This window comes from Haplochromis burtoni, unplaced genomic scaffold, assembly GCF_018398535.1.
Source record: "Haplochromis burtoni strain Fernald_Lab_line unplaced genomic scaffold, NCSU_Asbu1 Contig_418, whole genome shotgun sequence".
NCBI classification, from domain to species: domain Eukaryota; kingdom Metazoa; phylum Chordata; class Actinopteri; order Cichliformes; family Cichlidae; genus Haplochromis; species Haplochromis burtoni.
This window is the reverse complement of record NW_024582779.1, coordinates 459,111-470,723: the sequence shown is the minus strand read 5'-3', so window position 1 is coordinate 470,723 and position 11,613 is coordinate 459,111. Positions and strand designations below refer to the sequence as shown.

General features: G+C 41.0%; 1 protein-coding gene across 1 annotated transcript in view; it reads right to left on the bottom strand.

The window, feature by feature from the left end:
• Window positions 1-4,457: 4,457 nt before the first annotated feature.
• The window catches only part of LOC102313422 (TGF-beta receptor type-2), a gene marked incomplete at its 3' end in the record, with an annotated part of 33,361 nt that continues 26,205 nt past the window's right edge, over window positions 4,458-11,613 (bottom strand). The window contains 5 exon segments of the mRNA XM_005945165.3: window positions 4,458-4,599; window positions 6,473-6,610; window positions 7,276-7,389; window positions 7,483-7,731; window positions 7,808-8,124. Of these exon segments, the coding sequence (XP_005945227.2) occupies window positions 4,458-4,599; window positions 6,473-6,610; window positions 7,276-7,389; window positions 7,483-7,731; window positions 7,808-8,124 (960 nt within the window).

The following is an 11,613-nucleotide window of genomic DNA, read 5'->3' as shown; positions in this document are numbered from 1 at the left end:
ATTTCCATATCAACTAGATGCTTTGATGCAGTGGTTAGCAGAATGATGCGGTGAAATATATGATAAGTGATGCAGTTTCATATAACCACGTGCAGCCCTGCTGCTTATCCTCAAATACAGGAAGTTAGGAGGTTGGGGTAAAATTCCGCAGACAGGAAACTGGAGGGCTAGGATTGGGACTATGTGCAGAAACGCTGACTCTACAGACCCACACTTCCTGTTTTGACATGTGGAAGTTCCCTCAGTTTTAGTATTTTAAAACAGGACCCAGCCGGGCATGGCCCATTCCCTGCAGGGCTATTTATGCCAGGCCTGGTATTGTCCTCTGCTTTCTGCTGTTTAGATCTCCTGCTGTGGAGCTGGTATAAATACCACACATTTTCCTGGACTGCATACAGCTGAAGCACAGAGTTGAAAACAGAAATAAAAAGAGGTGGAGTACCTTCTAAACATCAAGACATCACAGAGTGGAAAAGGTCCTATTTCATGCTTCATTACTGATTTGGCTCTTGTACACTTGTCCTTTTTCTGTGAATGATACATGGGGACTACACGTGCGGTCTACATGAGGTGGGGCCTGTTTTCCTTCTCTGGACCTTTGAAAAGCTATGAGAAGAATTTCATCTGAGAGGAGATTTCAAAAGAGACTGCAACCAGAGCTTCAGTCTCACTTTCCTCTTGCTGTCTGGGGCCCGCAGTTAAAATCCCGGTATATTCAATCTAAGTGCTGGAAAGTGGTTTACGACAGTTTCCTTTTCAGATTATCTGTCTGAAACCTTTGTGGCCTGAAGGTTAGCAGAAACCCCGTGGCTGGCTACGCTGTCTGGGATCTGCTATCTCCAGACAAACATCTCCATGTTTGGCGTTTGAGAGATTTCAGACTCTCGAGAGAAGTATAACATGAAACTGATCCCACACTGATGCAAAACAAACTACATTGCAAGAAATGAACCTGCGTAAACTCTAATGAACCACACTGTCATCGAAACAAAATCTCCTCTCCACAGAAACAAAGAATCCGCCCATCTCTAGAGAAAGTTGTGGGCTGAATTCCTGTGGCAGGTTTGTGGCTAGAACTTGGGGTGCTGTGAAGTTTAATGTCAGTGCTGTTAGTAGGACTTTGATTGGGGGGGGGGTTACAAGTTGAAATAGCAGATTCCCTCCAAATGAATACCTGAAACTTAAAAGAAAGAAGCAGTCAATCCTATCTTCATGTCTGTTCTCATTTGATTGGTTTGTTTGGAATTACTGTATTCTTCAGCTCTTTGTCTGTTTAGTCTTATTTGACTTGTCTTTTACTGTTATTGCTCTTTATCTGCGTTATTTTTATTTTAATGGGTAATTTAGTATCTGACCAGAGATGACACACTTAGTTATCTTGAAATGTTTACACTCAGCTGCCAGTTTATGTAAGATACACTTAGCTAAAAATAACTAAAAGCTATTTAGAGAATTTAGAGAAAAACAAAAGAAAAAAAGCCACCAACAGAGATGTTATAGTAAAATAGTATATTGCACAGCTATGACATCAAAATTATGTGGCGCATGGACCTGGGTCCTTTGAGGGTGTCCTGTGGGAGTCTGTTGGTTGTAAGACTTAAGTGGGTCAAGCTCATTCTCCTGCACCTGATGCATTTATTGTTCACCCAACCATCCATTTTCTACTGATTATACATCAGTTTAAAATGAGATTCCAATGCAAGGATGCTTCATTGAATTAAACACCTGTTGCTTCAACTCTTCTCTTCTTGTGTGTCTCTCTCCCCCTCCTTACTTTGCATCTCTGATAAGAGGGAGTAAGACATGAGAAGAGGATGAGAGGAAAGGGAGGACGTGCAAACTAAGAAATGAGAAAAGGGGTATATCTTAAGAGTTCCACTTCCTGTGGAAATGTTGAAGAAAATATCCTGCTAGGGAACATGGCGTACCCCTGTTGTTGCCAGAGGTACAGCAACAGTTAGAGGGGTGTTAACTGTTAAAGTAAGCAGCACACATGTATCCAAGATTTCCCAGTAGAAAATTACATTGTAATAAAATTGTAAACATTCTTCACCGTACGTGTAATAATTTTAAAATTAGTCACAAACTACGTCCTACACACTCAGTGTCGAGAAATTCTTCAATCTAAACATCATCAGGGCAGGATTGTTCTTAAGGGCTAACCACGTTACTTTTAGCTAAACGGGTCGAATGAACTGGCAACTGAGATTACAATAACCCTACAGTAATTACAGAGAGTGGTATCAGTCTTGTCTAAGCTAAAAAGTGAGCGTATTTCCAAAATGTTGATCATTAACTTCTGTGTTCTTTTAGCTTTTCATCAACCCCTCACCAGCTGCTGCTAATGGCAGTGTCCCTACATGGCCCACAAGGCTTTTGCTTGGCATGGTGCAAACCTTTCTCCCTGCTCCATTTACTCTGCATAACCCTCAGCTCAGACTGAACATGCGGGCCCTGCTGCGCCCTGCAGGCTAATTCAGGATAAGTAAATAAAATGCTCAGAGACCCACGGAGAATGTACTATAAGTGACCACAACAACAATGCCAGAGCAGGGTAGTATTTCGATCCACCATTCTGACCCCTGTTGTTGCGGTGGAGACAGAGGAAATACACACACACACACGCTCACACACACACACACACACTCCCAGATTGAGACATGGAAACAGGATGAGATGAGGGCATCTGTCTAAGACCTCCATTTCTGTTACACTGTCTCCAGGTGACTCTCTTTACTCTGAAGAAACACACACACTCTGTGTAGACAGAGGAAATAAACACACACACACACACATACACACACTCTGTGTAGACAGAGGAAATAAACACACACACACACACACTGGAATGTGACTGTCTCATTCTAAATATCTCAGACTGTCTAGAAAAGCCCAAGAGACAGAGGGAACAACATAAACCACAGAGAGTCCCTCTCTACTCTAAGGAGACTGGAATAAAACACACAAAAACAAATTTGTGTGAGCTGTACTTCATTAAAAGGTCCTCTCTAAGATTTAAAGTCTATAGTACAATCTAATTTTGCAAGGTGAGAATTACTGATAGAAAGATTTTTGATCAAAGTGGCATTAATACCGGACTCACACACCCTCATGTGCATAAGAGCGAAATGATTCCCTTCCAGCACTGAAACAAAACTGGTGGTATCAAAACTCCCTTTCCTAATTGTGTGAGTGTTTAGCTACTGTAAGGTAGTAGTGTGTTGTTGTGTTGTTGCCCTACAGATTGTTCCTTGTCCTCGATTCTCGTGATCTTCCACTGACATTTGAATTGGTGGCTTAAGAATTGCCTTTCTGTTCTTTACTGATGATTTGGTACTATTCATTATACAGCATGCAGCCAAATGTGAAACAGCTCGGTTGTGTGTCACCGGTTCCCTGTTTAGGCCACGAATATCTGATTGCTTGGACTGCAGTTCATTGCTTGGTGGATTAGGAGTTTCTATTTCTATTTTTTTCAACTGGCAGAAAAAGCAAGACAAGACCAGAACAAGTTTCAGGGATCTAACTGTAACACTTACACTAAAACCACATTCTGAGCCTCAAAAATAAATTAAAACACACACACACACACACACACACACACACACACACACACACACACACACACACACACACACACACACACATATATACAACACAGAGCGCGCGCACACACACACACACACACACAGACGCGCGCACACAAGGAGGTACAGTAACCACTCCAGCTCTCTCCCCCTGATTTCCTGCCCAAAGAAGGGCAACCGCACGGTTCAGATTGTCTCCCTCACACATCAGACATTCCTCAAATTCCTGCTGCTAAAGCTGAAGGTTGAGGTGCAGTGCAACAGATGAGGCCATCAGCCTCCTTGCTGCCCCCATCAAAAACAAAAACGTAACAGTAAACAGTAGTCCTGAAACTACTGTCTACACTATGTAGGTCTCACACACACACGGTAGCAATTTCAAGCAGCTTTCAACACATTGGCCTTCAAACGTATTGCATGAAGTCAGCTGATTAAAGTGACTTTTTCCTTTTCTTTTAGTAATTGTGACGTATAGGAAATAGCCAAATACTTCCAGTTGTTTCATGACTGAAGGGACATGACCGGAAAGAAAGGAAGGTAGAAGATAAGCAGTCATTTTTATGACATTGCATTACACACGGCACAAACTGAGTTAGACCTCACACACACCTTCATTATGTGACACGTTAACATCATTCTGCCCAACTGCTTCTCCTGCTGAGCTTGATCTGACAGGCCAAAACTCACAGAGCATGCTGTCACTGTAGAGTCATCTCAGTTGCTGAGACACTTCACCTGAGCAGATTTGTTTTATTCTGAGAGTGAGTGTGCGCTTATGTGTTACATTACATCATACTTCCCACAGCTTAGTAATTACTGAACACGTTTGTGTGTTTACATGTGTGTGCAGTGTGCACTGTGTGCACTGACCTCCAATAGCTTCACACCTTGACGTCATCTCCCACAGGACCAGAGCCATGGAGTAAATGTCAGTCTGCTTGAAAGACTCGATGTTCTCCAGATTTAGTCGGGCCTCCAGCACCTCTGGTGCCATATAGCGCGCAGTGCCCACCTGCCGAACAGAGGTAGCAAACAGGGGTTAACACACAAACAGGCACACCCAAGCATTAAACAGATTATCACCTTATCACTACACTGTCTCTCAAAGCCTGATTAATGGTGCTGGTGCAATAAATCAAAGCACTGGCTCAGTGGCAGAAGACCTGACTCACTCCTCGCTTCATTCAGAAACAGATAAGAAAAAGAAATGACATTTTTGACATCATAAAACAGAGAGATTCTAGTCTAGCCATTCATCTGTTTGATGTGCGCTGTTAAATTACACATAGTAGCTACTGCACTGTTTGCTCCAGACAACTTTCAATGTTGCTGTTATGCTGCAGTGTTTCTGTATACTCCAGATGCATTTCTTCACAGCCAGACATGGAACAATATATATTTTTTGCAAGTCTGCAGAGTCCTACATTTAATAGTCAACCTCCAAGCCAAGTTTTAACTAAAAGCAGATATAGAAAATCAAGTCTCAGCTGAAGACAAACTCAATTCAAGGTCACGTCCAAAATAAAGATCTTTAGCCTCACGTTAAATCACAAGTCAAGACAATCAATGACTTCCAAGTCAAAATCACAAATTCCTGTCAGGAGAAATCAGTTTGAGTTCAAACCAAACAAGATTAAAGTCCAATGTTGAATTATTTAAGTATTATTTCAAGTCTCAGCTTAAACTCAGTGGCTTAGGTGAATATTTAGAACATACTCTCTCCCAGTTTTTACTGAAAGTAGAGGGATACCATTCTCATCAAGTCGCTGCACGTCAAATCTAATAGTTTGCACGTCTTTGCAACTGTATGCTTGCAAATCTTGGGACTCTTTTGATTTTGTAAAGTAGAGTTTGGAGTCATCATGGACTGTAATGGAAACGTATAAGCTGAAAGTGAAAGTGGAACAGTTTTCTGCCTTTAAAAGTGACGTTTGTGCGTCAATCAAAGTCAATTAGCATAACCGTTTTGCATTTATCTACTTTCCCACCAGTAAAACGGTGGCTTGTACTGTTCCACAGTAACCCAAGCAGTAATCCAAATGGCTCTGAGTTTAGATGTGCAAACTGGTCAAACAAGCTAGCTGACTGTATATGCAAATTCATTCTTGCAATGCTAATGCAAGACTTGTGTCCTTTCCACCACAGGTACTTTGTCAGTTCAACAGCTTTGTAGTGCATTTACATGAATTTGTTCCATTATTGCTTACCATGAGCATTTTCCAAATCTGTCTTTTCACTGCTGCTTTAATAACCATAAAACATCTGAGATTTACATAACATCAAATTTCCCATGTGCTGTATATGCAAAAATACTGCTGACATGGTTTTGCGAGTGGTTGCACGAGTTGCATTTTTATGCAAAGAAAAGTTCGACCACACGCGCACACATGATTGAAAAGAATTTACACCGAAACCTAAGCTCAGGATAATATCTGACAGACACACACACACACAGTCACGGAAGTTATAATTACAACCTACTAGCTGGGAATTTCCAACTTTTAATTGTGAGTGGAACCAATAGTGACATTGAACAATCATACTTTGGCCTACGCATGAGCTGAGGTTAAAATCCCCCCAAAAAGCAAGAAAAGATTGAACAGCCAGGATTTTGTTGTGGTTGACTCACTGCACCTCTTCCTTCATCACTTGATTACTGATCAGTCTGTCAGTTTTCTTTTGTCAGCAAACAATCAAACACATTCTCAGGAGAAGTAGGAGGAAGGCAAAACAAACACAACCCGCTCATATCTCATCAGATATGGTGAGATATGACAGCTACAAATCTATTACCGCAGATATTTGCAGGTTATGCTTTTGATATCTCTTGGCAGTTGTGTTTAAAGACCATTTGTTAAAAAGAGGAATCCGTAATGATATTTAACCTGTCCACTGTTGGCAAGTTCATCCACTGACAGGCTGCTGTCCAGACAGAGTCCCAGGCCAAAGTCACAAACACAGCACGTCCCGTCGTTTTTCACCAGGATGTTGGAGCTCTTCAGGTCTCGGTGGACTATCGGCACCTAGGAGAATAACAGATACTTGATCGTCCAAATGAATAAAAATAATAAGCATGAAAGCAGAGATCAAAATCGTAAAGAGATAATACGATGTATGTAGCCTGAGTTACAGGATGTTGATCTGTTGACTTTTCCCCTAGTGTCACCAGGCATTAAGCATTGTGTCCTGTGTCTTTTAGAAAACCTTAATCTAGCTGTAATTTGATGCTGAGAAAGTCCCTCTTGGCTTTACATTTGACATTTTTACTTAATTCTAAGAGTGCTACAGGTTTGGGCTGCTGTGAGGACCTCCCTTCATCTCACTCCCTGCATGTTATTCACTGTTATTTGCTCCCTCCTGTACTTTGTATTTTTTTTCTGTTTGTTTAAAGGGAGTTCTTCCTGTCAGAGATTATGAGTTTTGTTGTACCGTGTAGGATCTGTACTTTCTACACTGCATAAACTAAATTTAACTGAACTGAATTAATGCCATCGTCTCACTATAACAATTCGATGTATCCAGTTAATATTTGCTAAAAACTTGATGGACAGCAGTACTCATAACAGGTGAAGAAAGGCTGAAGTGTTTTTATTGGAACAAGTGTCATCTGAATGCTGCTAACGTGGCTAATAGCAGTCACATGGATGGATTGCTGCCCTACTGCTAAATATGACTTGTGATCTCTAACCTTAGGGCTTCCACAGGGGAGGCGATCACTGTGGAGGTGGGCAACACCCCGTGCCAGAGAGCTGCTGAACACCTGCAGCTCCTGCCAGCTGATCACGTGATGTGTCAGGTACTCCTACAAGACAGAGATGTGACGGTGTATTAGCATTTTGAGAAGTTACAAACTAAAGTAATACCGCTTTCATATTCCGGACACTTGTGCACTCACCTGTAGGTTTCCTCTGGGGTGGAAGGCCGTGATAAGCCAGTACTGTTTCTCCACCTTCCGCTCCTCAGCTGTCAGGAAGTGGAGGATATTCTCATGTCGGAGGTCTGTGTTGGAGAAAATGTCCTTCTCGTTCTTCCAGGAGGCGTACTCTTCGTAGGGGAAGATCTTTACAGCTACTGTTTCAAACTGATTCCACGTAGTCTGCTTCAATTTAGCCTTGTATACCTGAGCAAAGCGACCCTTTCCCACCTGGGACACAAGCAAAAGTTAAGATTAGAGTTTGAAGCAGCACAGCTCCACATATGTATCAAATATGTTTGCATACCAGCAGATCCAGCTCTATAGGCAGCGGCTCTGTGTTGTGGTTCAGGCTGTTGGCATGAGTCGAGCTGCTGTCGGACTTATCGTCATCTGTCATGATGGCGCAGGCGTCACTGCAGTCCAGCCCACCGGCTATTGGCTTGCGCTTAAAGTTAAAGCTGCTCTCCCATTGGCGGTTGGGACGCCTCTGCCGATGGATTCTGCACCAGTAGAACATTCCAAAAAACGCGATCACCATCACCAGCAGGGGCAGCATGCTCACCAGAACTGCAGATATCAAAGAGTGGTTGGACTCCAGTGGATCTGGAGTTGGATCCACAGCTGGGGAGAGAAGATGAAAAACATGAAAAAAGTGTGAGCATGAGATGCGTAAGCTCATGAGTCCCAACTGAGAAAGAAGACGCACAACGATAACATAAGGTTGTGTGACATCAGAAATGGAAATGTATTGAGATAGTAGCAGAACGCAAAAATTCCCCATGTAAGAGCTAAACTGCTCGTGGGTGGACTTTGAACTGAATCATGAAAGTCAGCTATGAGGATACGTTAAGAATATTGTTAAAAAAATGACTCACCATCATTTGCTGTCATGTTATTAAAACAAAAAAAAATTCTCCCTGCTGCACAAAACGCCTTCAGGTTTGCTCAGAGTTTTCCTTAGCTATCTGAAGCTAAGGTGGGAAGATGTAGATATTTTTGAAACCGCCAACGTGAGTCAGAGCTCTGTTAAAGAATGAGCATAATAGTCTTCTCGGGACTGTCATGAAGCTATTAATGCAAAGTCAGTTTTTCAGTAGACTGTTTTATGATGCTGATGTGATTCTAGTTGGTATTGTTGATTTGGTGAGATGCATTAACAACCTACAGTGATCAGTGGATTATGGAAAAGTAACTTTTGCATTTGAACAGCTTGTACTTACAGCTCGTGTTAGTTTCACACAACTTTTTCGGCACCTATTACTAATTAGTAGATCTTTCTTTAAAATGAAGCCGGGGTCGACCTTTGCTGAAAAGGACACGCAGGCTAGTTTCTGTGTTCTGTGCGGTGGATGCAACAGCAGCACACGTCAGTTTCCTCCCACTGCCACCACACTGAGGACACCACAGGGAAATCATTCTTAAACCCTGCACTATAAAAACATCATTGTGTTCCCCACTCCACAGACAGCTTGAAATCTTTTACTGTCCATCATAACAAGAAGTGCAAGTTTCAACCTTTTGGTTTCTGATCTTTTCAGGGACCTAACTGTGCAGTCAGAAGGTTCACAGTTTGAGCAGGCTTTATAGCTTTGTGAGCTATAGCATTAACTCCATCCACTGACTCTGACTGCCAGCTGGGACAGAATGGCGGCCAAGCCTCGGAGCTCCAGCGGCAGTGAAAGAACAGTCAAACGCTTGTCTGTCTTGCGTTGGCCTGGCCTGGACTGATCTGCTCTAGCCGGGCACCTTTTCAAAGAGTGTCTCACTCATAGTCCCAAGGGAACATTACCCTCCTGAGTGAAGCTGCCACATTGGCGAGCTGAAGGAGGTCAGGCCAAGGACTGACCATTGAAGAAAATGCTCCACCCTACATCTACTTTGCAGTAAGATTTTCCACTTACAGTACATGTATTAGTGAGCACTATAGAGGCTCAAAGTATACAAAGCAAACATCAGCATATAGAGCAAAAATAAAAACTTCGAACTTTGATACTCTGTGAATTCTTCTGTATATCATAGACTGAATGTAATCACTGACTATGTATAAAATGTAGACTCAGCCACACATGACTGAATCTAACTGTTGTGAAGTCTGCTCAGTGTTTTGTCTGACAACCAAGATTTCGAAGATACTGCATGTCCATCTAAGCATAAACTTTATTGCCCTTTTAGGCTCTACTGGGGACCATCATTTACACACAGAACGCGCTGTTGTGTTCAGTAATACTTGAAACTGGGTAATAAACTTATCAGGAAAGTATGTACTGAGGTCATAGAACAAGGGAGCTGAAACTTCTGTTAAACCAGACACTAACTGACTACCCCTACTGGCCATGAATAAGAATGGTTCCACATCTGGAAAGCAGAGAACTGTTGTCCATTTAAATACAGTTAAATGCACTATGCAATGGCCTTTTTAGCAAGCTACCTAGCTACAACTATTGTTTATTACAATCCAAATTCCAAAAAAGTTGGGATGCTGTATAAATGTAAATAGAAAGAAAATGCAATTATTTGAAAACATTTATTCACATATCAAATGTTCAAAATGAGAAAATTAACCATTTTTTTTTTACTAATGTCTCAAAAAAGTTAGGAATTGCCCATGTTGACCACTCTGTAGCATCCTGTCTTGTTTAAACGGTTACAGCAGATGGCTGCACCTCACTGAGTCTGGTTCTGCTGGAAGTTTCTTCAAAGTATGTTTTTTTTTCCTCACTGTCGCCAAGTTGTCTGATTCTTGGGGTTTCCTCTATCTCTATAAAGTCCCCTGAAGTGACTGGCATTGTGATTTTGTGACATATAAATAGAAATGTATTGACTTGAACCAGTTGCTGGACTTTTGAGCATTTAGTGTTGTCTATGGGTTCTAGACTTTAGGCTCCAAACATTTTCCATTCAAGTTTCTTTAAATTTATGTTATGAATGTTGAAACTCTAAAAATGCTAGCCTTAAGGAGTTTATGTAATTTTTTGTAATTAACTGAATTAAAGCCAAGTGCACAAAGCCACTTCAATCACACATTAATAGTTTGATCTAAGAGCCACTGTGGTGGTGCACAAAGGCAAAACTACACTGTTCCAAAAAATAGTAATGTCAAAGTACTTTACTGTGTAGTTTACAGTTGTGTACTGTTTTTCTAGAATATCATTACATTTACATAAGTAGGCTGTGATCTGACACGTCAAATGTAAAATAACATAACATCACTGTAAATGTAATAAAACACAATTTACTTGTTTGTTAAATATATTTTGTTGTACATATGCATATTTAGATTGTAAAAATACATCCAGGAATGTCTCCCATCATGCCTTGGGACATGTGCTGCTGTTTAGATGTTCTTGTTCTATTGTTTATGGTTACGTTACTTTTAACTGTTATCTTGAATGTTGTGTTTACGCCGTGGTGCAGCGTCACTGACAGTTGTTGTTTTGTAGAGAGAGTGCTGTACCATGAGTGATTTCTGTTGTGCTGTTGTTGAACCTTGAGGCACATTGTAGCACGGCAAGTGTTTTAATAAGGAGCTCCCCCTATCAGCTTGGGGTTAAATAACAAGTTCAATCTCTCTCTGTGAGCTTCTTTGTTAAGATTTCTCTGCATGCCACAATGTAAAACATTGCACGGAAACGCTGTGCTAATTATATATTTTGAAAAAGAAATGTAGAGGTAGGAATTGCAATTAATATAAATAACATGACGCTAAGCATCGGCCAATGAATGTGAACTAACAACAACAAGGTCGCGGGTAACGCTGCGACCGTAGGAAAAAAACCCTAATATGAAGGTATTTTACTGCATTTTACAGTAATGTTCTGTTCTTCTAGAATATCATTAAAGTTACGTAAATAGACTTTGACTTCACATTTTGAATGTAAAATGTTAAATCACTGTAATGTAATACAACATGATTGTCATGATTATTAAATGTATCTGTCTGTACGTATGCATATTTAGATTGTTAAAATACATTCACAAATGTATCATGATCTCACAAATATCTGTCCGTTATTTGAAAGATTGAACTGTTGAATTCAAATGTAATGCTATGGAAAAGTATATAACATGATCCCTATAAGCTTGTGTTACATCACATAAGTATTATTATCG